The 24,706-nt window shown below is 35.1% G+C and overlaps 1 protein-coding gene across 1 annotated transcript in view; it reads right to left on the minus strand.

Moving 5' to 3' along the window:
• The window catches only part of LOC129230615 (alkaline phosphatase-like), a 56,011-nt gene extending 47,635 nt beyond the window's left edge, over positions 1-8,376 (minus strand). The window contains exon 1 of the mRNA XM_054865030.1: positions 8,241-8,376. Within this exon, the coding sequence (XP_054721005.1) occupies positions 8,241-8,304 (64 nt within the window). The 5' untranslated portion in view covers positions 8,305-8,376. The remainder of the gene's footprint in view (positions 1-8,240) is intronic.
• Positions 8,377-24,706: the final 16,330 nt, after the last annotated feature.

The following is a 24,706-nucleotide window of genomic DNA, read 5'->3' on the forward strand; positions in this document are numbered from 1 at the left end:
GCTAAAATTTTTGGGATGGGGGAGGGATTTTTAATTTAGTGGATTAAACTCTGAATTTTACCAAATCATTAAATTCGGGCGAGCACAAACATTACATTTAATGAGATACATTAAGTATTTTTAACATTGACATAAAAACCAAACCCTGTGGCACGATAGCCGGTGAGTGTCGAGGCCCACTGTGCCCAACTCAGTTTTCTTGACCAGGGTCTCTGGACTGCAAGGCACATGTTCCGGTTAAGTGGTCAACCTAACGCGGAACCCCCAGTGTTTGGTTCCCAAGTACGCTTTGTGCTCATTAACATTGACAAACTGTCTTTTAATTTGCCGAATCGCCAGAAAATCAGCCGAATAAAGAAAATTTTGGGAGGTCATAGTGACCTACTGTGACCCAAGCATGAACTAAGCTCCCTTCGAGGCACTCCTGGGCGCGATCAGGAAACCTAGGTTTTAAGCCATATTTCTCCTAGTACGGTCTTTAACTCTTTACAGGGGAGGTGCGGTCTCACAAACCTCTCAAAAGTTCATCCGATCACCCCTATTTCAGTTTCAGTCCGATTGAATGGTTTTTCCCAATAGCTTTTTGTTTTGTGTCCATGAACACCCTCCTTGCTTATCAGTATCTTTAGGCAAGTGCATCTGGTTTTAATTTCATTGCATTTTTAGAAGCTGTCTGTGAGACCGCACCTGCCCTTCAGTATTACAATTTTCGTCAGTAGTAGACATTAGGGTGTCCCGAAAATTTTTTTTTCCGTTTTTCTTAATGCAAGACCTCTCAAAATTTGCGAAATCGATCGTAAATTACAAAAATAATTTAAAAAATAGAATAAAACTATATCTTCAGGGCTCTACCGATCGTCAAAGTTTTGAAAAATTGTCATTTTTATGGCAACTGAAAAAGAAGTACTGTGAATAAAGTTATAAATTTACTGTGAAATAAAAGCTCGACAGCTGAAATAAAAAGCTCGTGATTCGTAATATCAACACGAACAGAAAAAAAAAGAAAACATATGGTGATTACTACTGTAAATGCCTATATGGGAATAACCCCCATTTCCGCAGTAGAATCGTCCACGAAGCTTGGCGCCACGTCTCGATTTGCATGCAACAATATGTTACTGACGACTTCGACTTTGTTTGGTTTCAACTTGCTAATTCCTTTTACTTGTTTCGAGGACTTTCTTGGCTTGACTCACGGGTGTTTTCTTCGTAGCCAAAGTAATTTTAATGCTATAAAAGTACAGTTGCAATTGTTAGTGTTATATGCCGATTCTGTTAGTTTTAAGTAATGAGTTCGAGACGTTGTGAGACTACTTGTGCTATACTGGGACCCTACAAGGAACTTGATGATCGGCAGCTACCTACTGTAAAAGACGTCATAAAATTTATTTTATTTGTCAGGAGGGAACAGAAATGTATGCATAATGGAAAGGACCCTTCCAGTTCAGATATATATACAATTGTTTCTGAAAAAATCAACAGTATTTGGACAAAAGCTTCAATTCCAATCGTAACTAAGTAACGAGTAATTCAATTATTAAAATTCTATTTCGAAAAGTACGTCAATTTGAAACGATACCCCAGAAGCAAACGAAGTGATAGTTTTGAAAATAAACTGAAGTGCGTTTTAGAGTCATCTGAGAAGCTCTTCGACGTTGCGGCTTGTAAGTGCCCTGTATTTGAGTCTTGTTTGTGTTTAAAACCTAAAAAAGTTCCCATCAATGAGAGAAGTTTCTTGTTGGATCAAAGAAATGACAGGAAAATGGTGATAAGAGGTGTCGGTAAGAAAGAAACAGCTAGATTAATGAAACAACAGCAGAGAAAACTTGAAAGGGCAGCAAAAAAGTCTTCTACTGAAAATAACGATTCTGTCTCAGCAAATTTTGATGACGATTCGATGCGTGAATTTTCTCCAGAAACGTATCCCATAACAGAGACGAATACGGCCTCTACAGGGACACCATCAACTTCAACGACAAACAGGAATACACTGATCTTGCCAACAGTTGCTAAGGTCTGTGATAGATACGGTTTGTCGACGCGATCTGCTGCTGCTGCTGTTGCTTCTGCAGTTTTAGCTGATGTCGGCTTGGTTTCAAAAGAAGATTTAACTCTAGTTGCTGATAAAAACAAAATCCACAGAGCTGTAGCTAAAGCTCGGAGAGAAGCTTCCAAAGATATTGGAAGTATTGTTATAAAAAGCATTTACTTTGATGGACGTAAAGACAAGACTCTGATAAATGAGAAAATAGGAGCTCGTTACCATTGCAAAGAAATTTTTGAAGAGCGCATCTCAATTTTAGCAGAACCCGGGTCAATTTATTTGGGACACACAACGTCAAGTCGTGGCACTGCAAAGGCAATTCTAACTTCGATTACAGCTCTATTAGAAGGTCAATGCTTGAATTTAGAAGACGTGATTTGCGTTGGATGTGACGGAACTGCAATAAACACCGGTTGGAAGGGTGGCGTGATTCAATATTTAGAGGAGTATTTGGAAAGACCATTGCAATGGTGTGTGTGTATGCTTCATGCCAACGAATTACCCCTTCGTCATTTATTCTTGACCTTAGATGGTTGCACTTTGGGTCCTAAAGAATATTCCGGACCTATTGGAAAACAGTAAGCTGGTTGTGAAAATAAAATGACATTGTTTTTTTGCGCGGTGGATGATAATTTGCCTAATTTGCCGAAAAATGTGGTTGATGAACTAAGCACGGATCAAAAATATCTTTATGAGATTTGTCAAGCTGTATCAACTGGTTTCTGTAGTCCTGAGCTGGCAAATCGCCAACCTGGAAAAATGGCGCACTCGAGATGGCTTACTTCTGCTAATCGTATACTCAGACTTTATGTAAGTACTCTTAATCCAACAGAAAATTTGCGATTACTTGTTAACTACGTGGTTAAAGTGTACGCTCCAGTTTGGTTCTTAATCAAGCAAAAGTCATCTTTTAAGGAAGCAGCCAAACATCTTTTTCAAATGATTGTGTACTCTCGATTGTTACCCGAAAACTTGAAATCTCTTGTGTATTCTGTTATCGAAAGAAATGCTTTTTTTGCGCACCCAGAAAACCTGCTGGTCAGTATGTTGTTTGATGATAGGGAGCACATTCGGGAGTTAGCATTACGAAGAATAAAAAAAGCTAGAGATGCTGAAAGTAGCACTAAACGCAGAATATTTAAAACACCAAAAATTAACTTCTCTGCTAAAGATTATACGGAAATAATTGTCTGGCAAGAGTGTCAGGTTACAGCACCACCGGTTCTTCGACATATTTCTAACGAGATCCTTCAAATTATGGCAAAAGATAATACTCGACGTTAAATCCCGGTTATCACAAATTTGCCATTTCAACTGCGCTTGCGCACGGACATAGCTTTTTGGGCTTTCTGTTTTAAGATTTCGTGTTGCTTGTTTATATTTAGGTTGTGCTAGAGTCCCAACAAATAAATGAATGCGATTATAGAGTATTTTCACAGCGATTTCGGGATACATTATATGAAACTACGGATATGAATAACTGATAATCTTCATAAAGAAAAGAGAAAAATTACACTCCAATATTTATTGGTTTGGAAATATTTATTTAACGTAAACGTAAAACATGTTATGTACTTCAAAAATGATCGGAATATTACAAATATCCGTCTTTTGCATATGTTTTACGTTAGGCGTAAACAGCTTAGTATTATACATTTGTATTTAGGTTGAGGGTTCCGCTTTGTATTGGAAGTGATGCTGCAGATCGAGTACGCTCTTCTGAGGTTAAAAATTTGGCCCTGAAAAGGGCCTTTGTTTGATAGAAAAATCAGGCTCCGAATCCATTAATAATTAAGACGCAAAACTCAATCTTTACCGAGGCGTAAAAACTAAATCAAATACAGCTTTGTAATTTCTAATTTTTATCTGTTCTTATCTCATATTAACAAATTTAAATGTTTTTCATTAGTTTGAGCAAGAGCTTCGAAATCGGCAAAGTCTGCGCGCAAGCGCAGTTGAAATGGCAAATTTGTGATAACCGGGATTTAACGTCGAGTAAAGATAATAGCTTGGAAATCGTTGACTTTCCTTGCCACTCACAATCTGTGGAAAGATGTGTTAAACTAATAACACAGGCTTCACAAAGTGTTACTAACGCTACTTCTAGAGATGGCTTCGTTAGAACCGGGTTGCAATCTCGCGCAAAAATGCCAAATTTTGGACACAAAATAAGTTTAAATTCTAAACTTTTGTCATTATTTATAAACTGTAGTTTGTTTATTTTGTTTTCTTGCGCTTTGTTCCATTAGTTTCTTAAATAAAATGCTTTCTAAACTTTATTTTTTTATTTTTTAAATCATATCGTTTAAGTCTGTCAAAAATGTGAAATATGCAAAACTTCAAAGAGCGGTAGAGCCCTCAAGATGACACGCAATTCCATTTTTTTTACCTTTTTCGTGATCTGTGGAAAATTTCGCAAATTTTGACACCTCTTGTGATAGTGTAGCTCAAATTTATTTTTTTCTCATATATGGACGGGACACCCTAGTAGACATGGCTCTTAACGTTAGAAACCGCGGAAATAGGTTCATTTAATTTTATCCGCGTTATGTGGCTGCCCTAATGCTGAAGGGGGCTAGAAGCGACGATGACCAAGCAAGAATCCCCCCCCCCCCATATAGGAACATATGACATACCGTTGCAAACGCAATGCTGACGCGCTACATTTTACGCATTAATTATCTTTACTAATAATAAAGCTGAAAGTCAGTGTCTCTAGATTTCTGTTAGGCGCGTAGCGCCTAGACCGTTCAGCTTATTTTCATGAAATTAAGCAAAAAATTAGTTCGTAGCATAGGGGTGAGCACCTCGAAGCGATTTTTCAAAAATTCAATTTTGTTCTTTTTTTATGATTTTATTTTTACCATCATTGGTGGATTTAATTCCTCTGCACCGAGCGAACTACCATAACATGGACGAATAAATTACCATGACTTGGACGAGCAAATTAACATAGCATATTGGCGAGAAATTCATCATCCATTATTTGTAAATATACAGGCGACCAAATGATCTTTGAATTTTCTACTACGGGCAAAGTCGTGAGGGTACCGCTAGTAACTAAACATATCAATAAATATCTGTTTTATAAAATTAAAGCTGGTTCCGTAACCTAAACCGACCTTCTTTGGCCTATCAAAAATCCGTCAAGCACGCCAATCTACAATATAGAAAGGTGAGTTCTGCCAAACAGGGGAAAGATTTACAGGTTTAAGGGTTCTGTTACAATGTGTTTTTGGGGACCCCTATGGAAAAATCGAATCATGTAAAATAATTTTCACGAACGGTACAATTTTGGATTCCCTTCGGGCAGGGGCGTGCACAGAAATTTTGGGGCCCGTCACAAGTGACTTTTCTGGGCCCTCCTGTATATTGTTTACCTTTATATTTCACGCCTAGTTTTAAAAATATGGGGCCCCCTTCGGGGCCGGATCAACGGGAATCCCTTCTCTGGGAATTGTTTGAAATGTTCACAAACGTTACACAATGATGTTCTAGGGACAATAAAGACTGAATTATTTCTCTAAATACGACGCGAAATACATAGTAGTTAAAGGGCTGTCAAATTTTTCCCGTAACTTGATATAATCAATTTTCTGGTACTAAAATGTTCTGTAAATATATAACAACTAATATGAAATCATTAATATATAATATATTCATTTTTATTACAAACAGTGAGTTATTTACTGCAGCATATGACTTTCTCGAAAAATCTTAAGACTCTAGCAAAATTTCCTCGGAAAATTTATTTTTCGATTCAAAGTTAAAAAATATTTTTCCCCGTGGTAATAAAAAATGAAGGAAAATCTGAGGGAAATAACAGGACTGTATCTTAATTACACGATTTTTAAGAATTTTTTGAATAGAGCGGTCTCTGAGACCTCACGTACCCTGTTACGTCCTACTTTTTCACCTCTCCTGTTACGGGTTAAAAGGAATCTGATCCCCCATGCTCCCCCTCCCCTCCCCGAGAAGGTGTATTCTGTCTGAGCTAGTACTTCCACGCATACGTATAACATGACTCAGTTAATAATATTATGAATTCTGATTTAAATGAAAAAAAAAAAGAAACGTAAATAAAGCACCAATTCTAAGAAAAATCGATAATTCGTACGTGAAATTTTCTTGAAAAATGTGTTTGATTTACTTTTTTTTTTTTTTTTTCATTTTAAACATCTTTTAACGCAAAGCATTTTTGATCATCTTTCATTCAACAGTTTGAGGTGATAAAACCAGTAGTTGACACTGCAGTGGTTGACACTTCTGAAGAAAAAGCGAATAGGTAAGCATTGCAAATTTAATCATTTTGTTTTTAATTCAAAAGGCATAAAACAAAGAACTAAATGCCTTGTTACTCAAAACTATAAAATGGAATTCAAATTTGCAAATGCATCACACCTTTCTGTTTATTATTTGTTTGTAAGTGTCACATACGCAGCGCGTGCAAGTGGTTTTACCGTAAGTTGTTTCACATGGCACGGAAAGAAACGGGAGCCGACTCCCACCGTTAGTTTCAATTTCATGTGATTCTTTACAAATTAGACGAAATTCATACTATATTTACCGCTGAAAATAAGTTCTGCAGATAAAAGGGCACTCATATTTGAAGATAAAAGGGCACCCACATTTGTTTTATCTGAAAAAAAAAAACTCTAGTATAAAAAAAGTACAGATGTTTTTTTTTTTTCGTTTTGTTATCAGTATTTTTGCAACGCGGAATCTTTTTGTATCCTTAATTGGATTAAAAACTTTCAGATTCTGAGTTCTCAGCATTAATCCCTGAAAGCGTATAATTATAACATTTTTTTTTTTTTTTTTTTTGAGTAATTTTGTTATGAAGTGAATAACCAGCACTTTCGTCAGTTGAGAGGAAACTCAAGGAGCCTTTGGGGGGGGGGGGACACTCAAGGGAGAAGGAGTCTTTACGGATGTGTATGATTTACTGTCGGTAAAATTTCTAAACCTTTGGTCGTGAGAAAAAAAAGAAAGGATAATTTGAAAAATCATTTTTTTACCAGAAAATTTTCTTCATGCAAAATTTCCCGCTAAGCATATGCATTAGTATAGCATTTCATTTTAAATTTTATTTTATTTTCTTACATTCTTTTGAGTCTTTTAGCCTTTGTTTGGGAATATTGTCAGTTTTTAAGTTTATAAGGAGCTTAAACTAAGCATAAAACTTCAACCACATTAAAATACCTAGATAGATAAATGCATTTTTGTAAACAAGGGCATGCCAACGGAGGGTCACTAAAACTTCCCCCCCCCCCCCCAAAAAAAAAAACCTTTTGTTTTTTAAATCATTCTGTAAAATTTGGAGTGTTTGAAAAATTTTCTCCTCCCGGAAAGTAATTTTCTCGTCCCTTAAAATTTTATCCTATCCCTTAACTCTCTCCTTTACGCTATTAAACATAATTTTTCGACATGTACAGGGCCCGATAAAAGACATTGAAAGGCCCTAGATCAAACAATTTTTCGGCAATGGAAGGGGGAGGGGGCAAGAGCTTTGTTGTGAAATTTCGCAATTTTAGTCATTAGCTAAAACAATTTAAGTCATTTAGTGCACGGCCTAGCTGGGCGATTCAGTAATCAGACCCTAGATATGTATTAAATCTGCATTCATTAAACCAGGGGTTCTCAACCTTTCAGTCTCTGTTCCCCCTTTGAACACTGACATGCGCCCCCCCCCCCCTCCAATACGAGGTTAATACAAGCAGTACAATTGGAAACTGCAGCTGCTTATGATAGCTGAAACTAGTTAATAAATAAAAATCCAGGTATATTCACACACAAAATTCAACATTACTAGACAAAGTCTTACTTTGAACGTATTTTTCAAGAACATACGAAGCCCAAAAATGAATGAAATAAATATGATTTTATGAGGTAATTCAGGATCTAAGTGAGGTTGGTGTGCACCCCCCGCCCCATTAGTTACTTTCACAACATTAAAGAGAACGCTGACACTCATTAAAAATTCATATGTGACACAAAATTGATTAAATTATTGTTTGTTTTATTTTTCTTTTATCTGATATACCCAATCGCCCCCCCCCCTTTAAAATTATTCTGCGTCCCCCAGGATGAAAACCACCGCATTAAACAAAACAGCAAAATAGTGCAAGTAACTAATCTAAAAAAATTGATAAATGAACAAGAAAGTTCATTTGCACAAAATGAGTTCAACACTTACTTTCTTCCAGGCGCTGAGACGCAACGCAAGCCGAGAGAAAAACCCATAAGAAATAATTCCACATGTCTTGATTGCCCGTCTGTCACAGACTGAAGGGAAGGAAGATCGTGCACTCCGAACGATTTGAATACTGAAAGATAAACAGTCCCGATCTCCCCCCCCCCCCCCGACTCGCTCCCGCCGAGAGTGAAAGAGCGGGAAAAACAATCGCTCTTATCGTAGCTGGATGGCGGAGGGTTTCGCTTCTTCCCGCTTGGGTTGGGTTGGGTCAAGATTCCAGCCAATTTGAGCTTGAATTCACCAATTAGAATCGCCAAGTCTTTTGTTTTATTTATTTATTTTTCCCCTTGATAGCAGCAGGTTGCGTTGACTGCATTGACGTTGACTGCATTGGTAGGTGATCGGGACAGATCCGTCCTTAGGGGGGAGGGGGAATACAAGTACAAGGAGAGGGTCATGGGGGATGATTCCCCCCCCCTCCCCCTAAACCGTCGACAATTTTTTCCGTCCTCATTGCATTTAAACACTTTATGAACAAAATGTAAACGATTTCAATAGTCTTTTCAATTTGTCAATTACTTTTGAAAGTACATATTTAAAACACCATTTCCCCATTGCTTATGAAATTAGTTTGTAACATTTTATGCCCAATTAGTATTATTATTATTATTTTTTTTTTTTTTTTTTTTTTTTGAAGTATTAAAGGGATTTAATGAAAGACTGAGTCGCAAAAACAAAACGAAAGAAACAAGCTGACAATCATCAGTATGAAAAAAAATTATTAAATAAAAACAAAAAACCCGACTGCGTAAAAACCAAAAAACTAAAAAGACAAAAAAATAAGCCCAGTAGTTTAGAATTTTAATAAGTATTACTGAGTAACTACTCCGTTGAAATAGTTTTGTAATCGATACACATATAAGACAAATCATAAATCCAAAAGCAGAATAGAAGGATCAACAGTCGGGGCCCATTCATTTTTGACCAGTCAAGGAACCCTGTAAAATTTGAATGGGCCCCGACTGTTGATCCTTCTATTCTGCTTTTGAATTTATGATTTGTCTTATATGTGTATATCGATTACAAAACTATTTCAACGGAGTAGTTACTCAGTAATACTTATTAAAATTCTAAACTACTGGGCTTATATTTTTGCCTTTTTAGTTTTTTTGATTTTTACGCAGTCGGGTTTTTTGTTTTTATTTAATATTTTTTTTATTTTACACTTTTTAGTTAATTTTCATTGACTTAGTTATTATTATAATCATAAGACGGTAAATTTCGCAGTCTTGTCATTTCATTGAGAGAGTTTATATCGCGAGGATTATTAAGTAACTTGCGGTGGTCTAAACTACTGATTATCAGTCCCTCTAAGAACCTTACTCGGCTGAAAGCTACATATGCTTGCAGGGGTGCCCACAGGGGGGGGGGGGGACTATGGCGCAAGTTGCGCCATCAAAATTTTTAAGGGAAATTTATTTTACCAGAAGTTTTTTTTTTTTTTTTTTTAATATAAATGAACCTTTTTGACGTAAACTTGTTCCAAAATTTATTAGCCGTGTCTCTTTTTCAATAAAGGGATCATCAAAGACGGGATGGAGTCAGTGTCCATTGCAAATCGGGATCAGTCGATTTGATTTCTGTTTCATTTATTATAAAATAGCTGCGTCGCCTGGCTTTGCACGATCTACCTCGAAAATAAAAGATATGTCTAGGGATGCGTGTTTAACATTCCGGCTTGAACATAAAGTAAAAAAAAAAGTATCTAAAATTTCCCGATAGATCGCGGAAAGAATATCAGAACGGAAAAATTTTGAATGCCCCGATTACAGGAAAAACTTCAAAACAAAAGCAAGAATTTTATTTGTTCACAGTCGAGAAAAAAATGCAACAGATCTTTCTTCTCAATGATTTTATTGATGATAGTTAAAACTCAGCTCGCAGTAGACGTTAAATTTCCAATTTGATTTTGAGGTTACTTTACTTAAAAATGTGTACAACTTTTCTCTTGTTGATTTTACAGCCTTGTTGACTGTTTTGAAATTCAAGGAAAGCAAATCGACTTCAGGGGTATTTTTGCGGGCTTTCGAATGAGACTAAAATCGAAACGATCGGATAATTATTTCGGGTAGAAAGAGTCTTTTTATGTCATTTACGGTCCTAAAACTAAAATTCGAACGGTTCAGTACTTCTTTGCCGCTTGAAATTTCCTCTACGTTCCTTCTCGGGTGCTCTAGTATCTCACTGTCAAATTTCGTCGAGATCCGGCATAAACTGGACTTGTATAGGGAACATGCATACATACACTGTAAAAAATCTCGGAAAACTCTCTGAATTTATAAAAAAGCTTTCCGTAATACACAGACTCGTACGCCCTCAGTAGTTTTCTGCTCTTATCAAAAACCTTTCCCGTTTAACAAGAAAGTAAGAGTCGACGCATGCGCCGCTCACACGGCAATTTTATAGTCCAGCAGTAAATCCAAACTGAAACTCGTGAAAGCAAGTAATGAAAACAAGTGCTGACTCAAGTGCTGAACTCAAGTGCTGAAACAAGTGCGAAGTAACACTCATCAAGGGGATTAGTAGAAGTTTTGTTCCTCGCATGAATTCACTGAAGATAATTTTAAAGTCTTATATTTTCTTGCTAATGTATCGTCATGAGATTGAATTTGAAGCTATTTCACTTATTTTTAAGTACGAAGTGCAACTTCTCGACGCATGCTCGTGGAAGGAATACAAACTGAAATTAAAAACCAAATAACTGCCGAGAGGACGCCATGTAAATTCGTTGCGTCGCATAACTTGTGTAGGTAATTTACTTTTTTTCATGGATACTTTTCTTCTTTCTACCAAATGGGTAATTTTTGTAGGCAGAATTTTATTCTGTCATAAAAATCACCTTTTTGGTGACCAAAGCCTGCAAAAGACCACCACCGACGAATAGGTAAGTCGCTTTGCAACTCTATTACTTTAAAGTGATTTAGTTCATATAAATCTCGTTAAAAAAACTATTTTCCTCAGTATCATTTTTTCGTTGTGAACTATTGCAATTTGAAAATATTTTACGTTACATAGAACACATATTTAAAGTGCAAGTGTATCTAGTTTTATTCTGTAAAATTTATGAATTGAAGATTATAAAAAAATTTAAATAAGTGTTATTGTGTACTTTGTTTTTATGTGTCAATCTCAGTTAATATTTGGCTGAACATTTATGTATCAAGCATTATGAATTAAATGTTATAATATGCAAATTGTCAGGTTTGATAGTTCGTCTTTAAGGTTGCATGTTTTCATTCTCTTGTAAACAGTGTAGCTAGATTGTATGAAGTAAAAAAAAAATTAACTCTTGTAATTAGGAACATAGTGCTTCAATATTATCTAAATGACGATATCTCTTTAAATATTTGCATTAGCGAAACGCTTTAAATTAGTTAAATGCAGGGGTGCCCATCCCCCCCAAGCTCAATGGCGCAAATTCCCCCCCAAAAATTTTCTCGCTTTCGAATCGGGTTAAAGGTAACAGTTTTTAGAGTGTTTAATTTCCAATCAAATTCACGGGGGGGGGGGGGGGGGTAGCGCTAACAGATACCATTTGATTACTGTTGGATTGTTGACCCACCTTGCTTTCCCAAATTTTACAACGTGGAGCTAGAGTAAACAAGTTTCACCAAGTTTTGGGTACCCCTGAATTTTGCTACGCCTTATTTTTTTTTTCAAACGTATGAATAATTACACGGAGAGGGGATTCAACTTACTGACTTGAGATGGAGTAATTACTAGAATTATACAATACTAGCTGTACCCGACGCGCGTTGCTACGCCAACAAAAAAATACATCATTATACTGATTTTCATGACAATCGGTTGAACGGGGCAGAATTTGCTACTCTGCAGTGCCACCTGGTGGCGAGTGGCTTCAATGAGCATATTATGCACCTTCTCCGTGGAAAAATACATATATATAGCAATTTTCATAATAATCGGTCCAGGTATCAAGTAAAGCCGTGACTATATTCTCAAATTTTGTACTCACGCAGTTTGCAAGATCAATCAATCGCTAAAAATATCAAATAGAAAAAGTTTTAAATCCCCCCGTTGCATGAAAAGCCATAAAACAATAAAGAAAGAATTTATTTGTTCAAACTCAAGAAAAATGGCAACAGCTAACTTCTTATCAATGAGATCTTTCACGCATAGACTAATAATAAGAGTAGACCGAGCTATGGCAACCCTTTTGCTGCTCATAAACCAAACCATGTGACTGGTGGATATCCTAGCAACAGCGGGCGTTAATCGTAGCAGACGATCAACGCCAGCGCGAAATAAAATAAATAGAATTGATGGAACACGGAAGAATGATCTTTAATGGAGTCCGATTTGTAAATTTGTTATTCTAAGTTGTAAATATTTTGTTAATATAGTGAGTTTTTCGTTTAGATAGTATTGTGCATTTTCTTTAGTCAATATCAATAACTCTCTAAGCAATAAAAGATGCAAGCGACCAAGAAGAATCGACAACGGTAAGATTTTTACCTACAGTTTCAATTTAAGATACCGATTAGTACATTTTTGCGTTAACGCAAAACGTTTACGCCATTTCGTTCACGCCAACGCTGACAGCTCCAAATGAAATAAAAGTTACTGAAAACTGATCAAAAACTATTACTAATGTCAAAATAATGCATAACTAAAAGAAAAACAGTTCAATCTCTGCACCTGGAAGTTTTTTTTTAATGAAAATTGTCTTAAAATACATGTCGAGTGCCAAACTATAGATAATGCTGCCATCTAGCAACCATGCTGCCAAAGTCTTCGCCAAGCCCTTCCACTAATCACATGATACATCTATGAACCAATTTTCTTCATCAGCAAGAATGAGAAAGCTCGGTCTACTCTTATTATTAGTCTATGCTTTCACGCGAATTAATTTCTGCAGCCGATAATTTTATTCGTATTTATCCAATGGATTGTGACTTAAATTGGAATAAAAAAGGAACTATCGATCGGATTTTTTTCGAACTGGTCTATAAACATTCCCAATGCCAAAAATAACAAACGGTGAAAGTTTCAGCCAAATCTGCCGGGTAGTTTTTGAGTTCATGGATGACATACAGACAAACATTCATTTTTATATATATAGATAAATCGATACAATATGAATTTTATTGTTTTTTTTTTTTTTTGTCACTTAGGTAGGGGGGCCGGGGAGTTCTCCCCGGAAATTTTTTGGAATCGTAGTTTTAAAACCAGTTTTAGACGACATCTGGTGATGTTAGGGGGATAAAAGGTTTGGTGGCCCCTTCCAGGTAATTTTTCAGTATTGAAACTTTAAAAGTGTAATTGTAGATAGTCTAACGTTGTGTTAAGGAGGGCTCTCCTTTGTTTTCAAAATTGTAGTTCTAAAACGCAGTTTTAGACTATCTGTGGTAACGTTAGGGAAAGAAGAGATCCTATAGGGCTCGCCCGAGGAAAATTTTCAAAATTAAAGTCTTAAAAACGCTATCTATGGTTGGGAGAAAAGCAGTTTTCTAAACCTCAAGCTGTAAAATCGCAATTGTAGCCGACCTTTGTGACGTTAAAAAAAAAATAGTTTTCGGAAGCTCTCCCGGAATTTTCTCAAAATTGAAGCCTTGAAAACCAAATTTGAGACGGTTTTTTTAATAATGTTGAAGAGAGGGGGAGGGTAGATGGGCACTCTACTTAAATTTTCGAACTTGTAGCTATAAAAACGCAGTTTTAATGGATCTTGATAATGTTAGTGGAAGGTGAATTTCGGTGCCATTCCCCCGGCAATTTTTTGAAATTGATACACCAAATACGCAATTCCTGGCTTGTCTTTGATCGTGTTAAGGAAGGGGGAATCAGGGGCTCTCTCCTATAAGTTTTTCGAAATTGCAGTTCTCGAAACGCAGTTTTAGATGACTCTTCTTGATAAAGAGGGTGTTATTCTGGCGTTACAGTGGAGTCGCTTTCCTATAAGTTTTCCAAAATTGATGTCGCATAACCAGAAAAGATCGATCACACACACCGTGACAGATATTTTTCGTAAATCCTCAAAAATGGATTCAGCAATTCAGCAACATCGAAAATGAAAACTCGAGAACTTTAACGAATCAAATATCCTTCTATACATATCAGACATAGAAGAACGTAAAAAAAATACGATTACGAATTTTACGATTTACGAAAAATAATTTAAACACCTTAAGAACAGACTGTTCTACTTCCATCAGCGAAAACCAACATCACTGAAAGTTTTAATAAAAATCATCTAATGATAAATTGAAACAATCAGTTTAAAAATGGTAGAGAAGATGGGAGTAAAGTGAAACGAAAAATTCTTTATAAGCTTAAGCTAGTTAATGAAGAAAATATATTAATTGTCGATTGGAGGAATAAAAAATATGTTATTCGCAAACTTCAAGACTAGTTCTTGACGATTGTCAAGGTGCAAATGAATCAATGAAAGACTAAGAGCATACTGGTCAGAATTATTACAAACAATAAAACATTTTCGACCTCTCTCCCTCTCATCACTGTCACACGTATTCATCGTGCAAAATTGTACTACTTCCAGAAAATTCATAAAAAATTGAAAGGAAATCAAATCGTCTGATCCAGCTTTGAAACGGACACCAACCCCATGCCGTCTGTGATGTTCCCTTCATTGAAAAAGAGACACGGTGATTAAATTTTGCAAAGAGTACCAGGGCTGTCGCTGGGTCAAAATACTTGGGGGGAGGGGAAGAAGGGGGTACGCTTTTGGCAGCCCCTTACTTGTTTCAAACTCATGTTCAAATATACAGAGAGAGAGAGAAGATTTGGCTTCCGGTTTAGCAGGGATAGTCATATTACTAGACCTTAGTAGCAATATAAATTTAATAAGGATAATATTCAGTCAGAATTAGGGGGCGTCGGAGGGCTACCTTCTTGCATTATTTCGAAATTGAAGACATAAAAAAGCAGTTTTAGACTATATTTTAAGTTTGGGAGGAAGGGGAAAGAAGGTCCAGGACAGCTTCTCCCGATAATTTTTCCAAATTTAAGTTCCCAACACAATCGTAGGCCATATTTAATTATGTTCAGAAGAGGGGGTCCGAGGGCTCTCCCCCGAGAGTTTTCAAGATTGTTATTTGAAAAACACAGTTTTACACGATCTATGGTGATGTTAAGGGAGGAAGAGACTCGGGGTCATCGTTCTATAATTTTTCAAAATACAAACTTCAAGCACACATTCCCAATTGTGAATTATTTCTGATTGTGACACGTAAAGGAGGGTTCGGGGATACTCCCCCGGGAAAAACTTGAAAATTATAGTTCGAAAAATGCAGTTTTATACGATCTATGGTGATATTAAAGGGAAGAGAGATGCGGGGTGTTTTGAAATTTTGGACTTTTGAAAAACTTTGGTCCCCCGGAATGTTTTGAAATGTTGAAGCCTTAAAAACGCGATTGTAGACTTTTTTCGCTAAAATTTAGTGCATCGTCAGTTTCTTGAAATTAAAGCTCCGAAAACGTAATTTAAGCCGACCTTCGATGAAAGGGGGGGGGGGTTGAAGGGGCTCCCGACCAGAAATGTTTTGTAATTCAAATATTGAAGCACTAAAAGCGAGATTTAAGATATTTTTGATGATGTTGGCGAGACAGAGAGAGAGAGAGAGAAAGAAAGAAAAGGGGGGGGGGGAGCATTCTCTGGAAAAAATTTCGATCTGTTGAAACCGCAGTTTTAGAAGATTTTTTGGTTATAATAAGGAATGGAGAGATTTGGAGTCCTCCCCTGGTAAATTTTCAAAATTGAAATTCAATTAACGCAAACGTAGACGATTTTAAATAATGTTAGAGGGGCAGAAGATTTTCGAGATCTCCCTCGAAAATTTTTCTGAATTGAAGCCTTATGAAATTTTTGAAGATCTTCGGTAATATTTGGAGGACTACAGTTTCGGGATATCTCAGAGAGTTTTTTTGAAATTAAATTCCAAAAGACGAAATTTATTCGACCTTGAATGATAATGAATGATTAATTGAGAGGGCGTTTCTCAAAGGTTACGTTGGGAGCACTCTCACGGTTTTTCGAAATTGCAGTCCTAAATACTCAGGTGTAGGCCATCTTTAATGACGTTAGGGTAAAGGATGGGTTTGAGAACGTTTTCCCGGGATTTTTTCAAAACCTAAGTTTTAAAAACTCACTTCCAGGTCAGCTTTGGGGACGTAAAAAAGAAGGGTTTGGAGTTCCCTACTCTTCCTTTCAGTTTGGCTACGTCCCTCCTATTTTCATTGTAAATTTTAATTATTGATAAACCTACTGTGGCAATATTTTTTTCCAATTTTCCTTTGCCAAACTGGTTTATTTGCTTGGATTTTCCATAATCAAGTTTTCCAATTCCCAGCCTAATATTTTTGTTTTCTTGCAATACAAGCGTTTACGGCCTTAGAAAAAGGTCTTTTAACATTTTGAACGGATGTGGTAATTTTCTGCGATACCTTAGTTCTCTATTCCACTTCATTTTAATTTAAATATGCCACCTGCATGTCTTGATCAAGCTTTGATTTACTTACGATTTTTACAATCAAACATTTAGAATTTTTGGTGTGAGTGTTCATTATAATACTTTGAATCTCTCTTTGCATTTAACTGTTTTATTTTTTTCCCCTCTCTCTCTCTATTTCAAATTTATTTCAGCGACCCATACACTTTTCTCCTCTTAGCAATGATTTTCAGAACATTTTTCATCAAAAAAAAAAAAACACACACACACACACATGGGAATGTTTCGGCGACTCCTATCTTATGGGCTGTTCTAATGAAGCTGTCCTATTTATTTATGTTTTTTTTTTTTTACTGAAGAACCATGAAGCACGGTTTTGTATAACCAGGGCCGCCGAGAGACAAGGCGTGCACCATGTTAGTTTGGTGCCGGTCCTCCCTCCCATTATGCTAATTTTACTCTATGCACAATAATTTGAGCCAAACCCATAGTTTCCGACTAGGCAGACATACCCACTTTGTGGCTTTGTGAAGAGTGTGCTGTAATGAATACTTTTTTTTTTTGTGTTAATAAAAATGTTTGAAGCGTACATTTCTGCGGCCCTTACTTAGATACTCTTAATAAAAGAAAATCATGGATATTCTTAAATTGTATTTTAAAATTACATTTTCTATTAAAATTTTACAGAAAAAATAGTTTTTGTCACTATTATTTGAATTGTTTATTTATAATTACTATTTTAATTTTTCAAAACAACGGAGAATTTCCCTTTTTCTTCGTTAGTTACATCGCCAAAATGATATTGACGGCCCCACTTCTGAAAAACTGGGGGGGGGGGGGGGATACGGCGAGTACTGGTACGTGAGTACTGAGGGGTACGTGAAAAAAGTATTATAATGCATCTATTTCTTGTTAAATGAGTTTAAATATTTTTTCTTTCCAAAATTCAAAAATTTCATGTTCTAAAGAAAAAAAAACCTGGAAAAAAAATCCCCCCCAAAAATTTTGATGGCGCAACTTGCGCCATAATCCCCCCCTGTGGGCACCCTTGGTTAAATGTGTATTAATTTCTTTAACAAATAGATTCATATATGTATTTAAAAGTGTCTTCATTTTTTTCGTTTTACGAGCCTCAATTTTACCAAAAGCAAAAAAAAAAAGACTTAATAAAATAAATAATTTTGTATTTTTACACCATATTAAAGTATTTGACTTATAATTTATAATGTATATGATACTTTGATTTATAATTTATATTATACATGAAATATTATTTATCTCAGCAGAGCTTCATTAGTACGATTTATTTTAGTTGCAATGTACCTGCCCTTAAGGGAAAGAAGCTGCAAATATAACAAACAAGAATTATTTCTCAATAATATATTTTTGTATATATATGAAATACACAAGCAATGAATAGCAATGAGAAAAAGAAAATTGAAAGTAGCAATTATTAGAATAAAGTTGAAAGGTTGAATTCGGAGCTCATCAGCCGTGGAAGATTCGATAAATATGGTCAAAAGACCAAAAGATATTAAACTATTTACTAAATAGAGAGTGTTTAAGCTCTAATATATGCATTACATTGGGCCAAACGCACCGTATGCTAAACTATATGCAATAAACAAGAGCTTAAACCTAAAATTAAAAATAGGGGTTTTTTACCTCGGCTAAATTAAGAAACAAGTCCCTATAATTTGTCTTCCTCAGGACAGTACCTATTGCATGCATACTAGTTTAATGTAGGACAGTCAAGAGGAATGAGTCAGTGGCAAAAATGGAACAGCTGCATTTACATGCCAAAATAAAAAGTAATATTATTTCATGTCATTGTTTTAAAAGTGATCATTTTTAAAAAACTATGTTATTAATATACAATGTACATATGGGGAGAAGACTAGGGGCGTTCACCACACAGACTGTGCCATTGACATTTTCAGGGGGTTGCTTTTTTAAGGGGGGGGGGGGGCGCTTTATAGCATTTTATGGGTGCACCATCACTCTTATGGTGGGGGGGGGGATTCTCGTATATATGAAATGGAATAATCATGTAATAGAGTTCAATGTTTTAATAAATAAAATATATATTGCATTTTGCGCACACTGTAAAAATAAAATCAGTAACCTATTTTGAATAAGTATTTATACTTGTGATGAGCTGGAAAAGGGCAAGAACAGAAGAATCAATCCGAATGGTTCCAGCAGGGGGACTTGGTGTCATATTTAAATTCATCAATTTCTCTGTTGGTACTTTTCGGTACACTTTGTTCGTCAAAGAAATTGACTTGACGTGAACGCAAAGTGTACGTAAGTTCTGTCAAATTTTATCCGAAAATAAAAGCTATCAAGTTTGATACAAGATATGTTTTTAAGTTCTGCATTAAAAATACAATATGTTGATAGTTTTGTCTTGAAAATATTGAGAGAAAAACAGAAGTTTAAGATTGTTTAACAAACAATCCCCACTTTTCAGAAGGTACCCCCCCCCCCCCCCCTCCAATTCCCCGACGATTTTGTGATTAGGAATGAAACTACTAGATTATTTCATAATTTTTCAAAAATTTATAACTGTGCATATGTTATGCTGTTAACCATGCTATTTGTCATTAGAAATTCAAAAAAAAGAAAAAAAATCCACGAATGATTCTAAAATTGCTTGTATTATTGCTCTTAGATATGAAAGGATTGAAACTGATATGGTATGCAATACTATAATAAAGAATTATATTTTAGAAAAAATCACGGAAAAAGGATTCCGAAATTCTCGGAAACGTTTTTGAAAGTTGTTTGGAGAATTCCGAAATACTCGGAAACGTTTTCGAAACTTTCATGAACCACAGCTGCACAGAATACTCAGAAACATTTCTGGAAATTACGGAAAGATGATTCCGAAATACTCAGAAACGTTTCTGAAAATTACAGAAAGAGGATTCCGAAATACTCAGACACGTTTCTGGACATTACAGAAAGAGGATTCCGAAATACTCAGAAACGTTTATGAAACTTTCATGAACCACAGCTGCACGATATACTCAGAAACGTTTCCGGATATTTTTTTTAGTGTATATGCACATATATTCTTTGATTAAAGTGAAAAACCAACGTAAATAAAGCACAAATTTTGAAGAAAATACAGCATATAGCTATTTCAAAGCTACAATGGAGCAACAATCGCTTCGAGGTGCACACCCCCATGCTACAAACAAACTTTGTGCCAAATTTCATGAAAATCGGCCGAACGGTCTAGGCGCTATGCGCGTCACAAACATCATCCAGACATCCAGATATCCTCCGGACAGAGAGACTTTCAGCTTTATTATTAGTAAAGAAAATGAAGAAGAACTGAAAGTTGTAGTTTAGAAAAGTTGACCTAGTTGCATCTACTTCTTACAAATTTTGTTTAATTTGTTGGAAAGTTAACGAAATTTTGTTTTTGTAGAATGATTGGGCTCGAGTTTTTAGGGATAACTTTTGATGTGAGAAAAGAAGGAGCTAACGGTGAGAGTATAAACGCACCAGCAAGTTTTGGAAGTAGCAGACAATTTAGGATCCTTTGTTTAGCGAATGGTGTTCGATTAATAAAACCTCTAAAACTAAACTCTAAACCTCTGAAACTATTGAATGGATGACTGTTCTCTGTCTGCAATTTCCGAGACAATAACTAGGTATGCACTACTTTTTAGCATCTTCTCTTAATCGTGAGTCTAGTGTTGCCATAACTTCGACTACTCGTACTGGACGTAATTTTAAAGAAACAATAATTTTATTTTAATAAAAAATGTGTGACTCAAACTTCTTTTAAAAAATGTATTTTTCTTTCAAATAAAGTTTTTCGCATGAATATACGTCTTTCTTTGACTGTAGTTAGTTCTACAATGATTTTATAATAAATAGGGAAAGCCACTTTTTGGGCCAAAGTAACCCAAACGCAAGGGTAACATTGGCCCAAATAAAAAACAATAGTAAAAGGTTAAAATACTTGGAAATAAAATGATCACTATTCAAAAATTAAGAGAACTCTAAATGTTATAAATAAGTTTCCACAGCTTGGAAATATGAACAGTTACAAAATTATTGAGAAAAGATGAGAAAAGTTCCAAAATGTGGGCCAAAGTAGCCCACGTTTACGGTAATTATTTAATCTTTCAAAAAATTCTAATCAGGTTCTTGTTTAATGAATTATTTAATTCAAATTTCAAACCTTTGTTTGTTCATGTATTTTGGAAAGATCAATTTTATGTTTTGGCAGCATTAAAAAGTTATTTAAAAATACTATTTCATTAGGTCTCTTTCATGCTAACCATTTGCCTTACGCGGCTGACCTTACCGATCCGTCACAGTATCCATCACTGGCAGAAATGACGGCAACAGCAATTCGAATACTTCACAGAAGTGCCAAAGGATATTTCTTCTTCTATGAAGAAGGTATAAATATTTTTCATTTATTTTTTAGTTAAACCTCTGTTTATGTTTAAAATTTTTTGCTGGTCACTATATTCGTGTGTACAAGTTGATGTAAATGAAAGAAGATGAGTTTCCTGTAATGGGGTTGTTTCCTTCAGTCAAAAGTACTAATTTTAGTCACTGAAAGTGATAGAATATGCAAAAAAAAAAAAAAATAATAATAATAATGATTATAATATTAACATGGAGCTAGAAAAAACTTTTATTTTCCCAACAGTTTTTTTTTTTAATGTCCGAGTTTAGAAACAGGGTGTGGTCTTTATGACGTCACAACTGATGTACTTTGGCGCGCTACTCCATTGCCGGGCTAAATGTTTACACTTTGCTGTTAATCCCGTTGCAAGGTTATGATAATTTGCGCTGTGCACTAATAGCATCAGTAAATGTCATTTCATTACTTATGATGTCATGTGCAGAAGCGTAAAAAAATGAATTTAAATCTACGCACTGATTAAAACAATTGTTAAAAAATATTAAACTTTGTCAAATTATTTAAAAACTGTTAAATCCTGTGTTTTTAAGCATGCTCTTTGAGAGAAAAAAATACTTTTAAACTTTCGGAAACAACCCCATTTGTGCATCACATGGCCATTTTTTCACTTGATTTTTTTCAAATACAAACGTTTACTACCTGGTCAATATACTATCCATAGGTATAGAGCAGTAGCTGAAATTTTTTAATTTTTTTGCATTTTTGTCATCTATTGTACGTTAGCTGTATTGTACAAGCTTGCTTTTTTGGTTTCCGCTGAAGACAAAAAAAAGTCTGATTCCAACATTTCATTGTTGTTAGTATTGAATTCAAAACGCGATTCTTCAAATTTCTCGAAAACTCATTTGTGCAGATACTGCTGTTTACCTGTCCACGGAAGTATAAAAATGCTGCTCAGTTTTTATTGATGAAGTTACAAATGCTTGTGAAAGTAAAAATTGTTTTGCACTATCTTTACTAAGCTGAACTCTAACCAAACATAAATTGTTTTAATTTATCAGAATTTTTTAAATGATCGATATCACTGTAAAATTTAACAGCCTTGTAAATCTTTAATTTAAATTAAAAGCGGTAAAATTTCTGTTATTATAATTGTAGCAGATAACACATTCCCCAAATTCTCACATTTTAAAAGCTTGAGCACATTTAAATATCTTTTCTGAAGTTATATGGTTCGTACTTGCATATATTCGATGTCCATAAGATTTTTTTGATGACTTACTGTAATGAATTAGACTTTACAGTTATTTATTATATGATGTAAAGCAATCGTACAATAGGGAAGTATCAACCTATCAAATACTCCTATTTTAACTATTGTACATTGTTGACAGGCTTACAAAACACAAAAATTCACCATGGCCGGATTTTTAAAACCAACGATTGATTTTTTGTGAATTTTTTAAAGAGCAATGCGCAAAAAAGAGGTGTGGCCTAAAACGTCAGCAGCTGACGTCATTTCCATGTTCCGATCGGAGCTCCATTTCCATGCCGTGTTGCGCCTACCAGGAGGTGAATAGCACTGTCTTTTTCCGCTTTTTAAAAGCATTTAATCAGCATTTTTTTCATCATGGAGCTAGGATTCACGAAAGGTCAATCCAATAACCTTCCTCAAGTAACGTCATTCATGGTGTTTGACTATTTTCGAAAGGACGAGAGATTTAATATCCTAGAAGTACGGGGAGTGAAACAACAAAGTTTCACCATTGTTATTCTTTAAAATTGTACGTACATATCCGTCAATGTTTGCAGTTCATATTATTCGCATTAGTTTCCCTTATCAAGATTGATCATTTCCATTTGTGTGTTGATGGGGTTTTTTATCTGAATATATAAATTACAGTGTGTGTGTAAGAGCGCTATTCCAGTTCTTACTTGGAGGCATTTAATGAGGCGTGCATTTTGTAACAACCCTACTGCAAGTGATTCCAGTACTAAGTTTTTAGAGCAGTATTCGCATGAAAATGTTTCGCTTTGTTGGTGATAAAAGTTGATCTGCTTTTTTTTTTTTTTTTTTTTTTTTTTTTTGTGGAAAGTTGTTTTAAATCCATTTATACATGTTTATTATCCTTGAGTTTTTGTGCAACTTACAAAAAAAAAGGGAAAAATATATTTTTTTGCACGTTTGATAAAAAATAATATATTTGAAAATGGTGTTCATTTCATAAAATAAGTACCTTTTTGCATGTGAGAAAGGTCTTGTAAATATAGAAACGCTTCTAGGTGATAAACTGAAAATGTATTTTTAAATTTTCAATTTGTATTAGTTAAAATTTGAAGATAGTTTGAATGTTAAAAAGAAAGTATTAATAAATTTTGCATTGTTATTAAAATGCTAATAGTAATGCATCTATTACTTTCTATTAAAGTTTATTGTGCACGGTTTAAATTCCTTTGTTTACTTGCATTTTTGAAAAAATATCTCATATGCTTATTAAACATTTATTTATGAACAGTTGTCAAAATATATTTCAAACTGTATTTCTCACTTGTCATAGTTTTTAATTAAAATGCAGTGCAATATTTTCAAATTTTAATTAATAAACTTCTTTGTCCTAGCCAACCCCGCCGCCTTGCAGCGCGGCAGTGACGTCAGTAAAGGACTGATTTCGTGAACAAGCAAATGACGTCACCGCGCGAGAACTTTAAAAAACTATTTAAAAAAAAAGTATTAGTCGTATCGTAAAATTTTTTTCGCAGATGATGTTCATGTATGTTATACTCTATCATATAAAAATAAAATTAGAAAATCGAATACTTCCCTATTCAAAAGCTACATGAATCAACTTACTGTGAGAGTAAAGGGTTTGTAAAATCAGTTTTGCTTCTTTTTAAGCGATTTGAAAGTTTAAATTGACAATGTCTCTAAACAAGAGGCGGATACAGGGGAAGGGTCAGGAGTCATAATCCCCCCCCCCCCAAACCGTCGACAATATTGTACTCAAGCACTTTATGAATAAAATTGAAACGATTGAAGGAAATATTTTCAATTTATCTTTTAAAAGTAAATATTTGAAATACTAAGGTAAAAGGTATTGCCTCCTGCAGGTTTAAATACTTTGAGAAACCTGGAATCCTATTTTTTTTTCCAAATATAAACCTTGAATTGACCACTACTGAAGAACTACTAAGCACTAGCTACTACTGATGAGTTTACTTTACTTCTTTTCATTGCTTATAAAATTTATTAGTCACATTTATACTCTATTAGGTGCTTTATTTCTGGCCGATTTGATGTTTTTTATTGACACCCAAGCAGTTACAAAAATGCTCCGCACCTAAAACCATAAGTTCGTTCGTGGTGGGCACGGGGGAGGGAATCATTCTTCAGCATGACCCCCCTCCACCTAAAAAGGTATTCTGTATCCGCTCCTGCGCGAAACTGGAGTTTTGAACTTATTCTCTTTTCCCTGAACTTCGATGATACGTAGTATGTATACGCTGCTGATTTGTATCTCTCACAAACAAGTATATTTTCTACTAAATATCAAGTTTTGGTTATCTTCCGTCCGAGTCGCTTG

This window comes from Uloborus diversus, chromosome 9 (genome assembly GCF_026930045.1).
Source record: "Uloborus diversus isolate 005 chromosome 9, Udiv.v.3.1, whole genome shotgun sequence".
NCBI classification, from domain to species: domain Eukaryota; kingdom Metazoa; phylum Arthropoda; class Arachnida; order Araneae; family Uloboridae; genus Uloborus; species Uloborus diversus.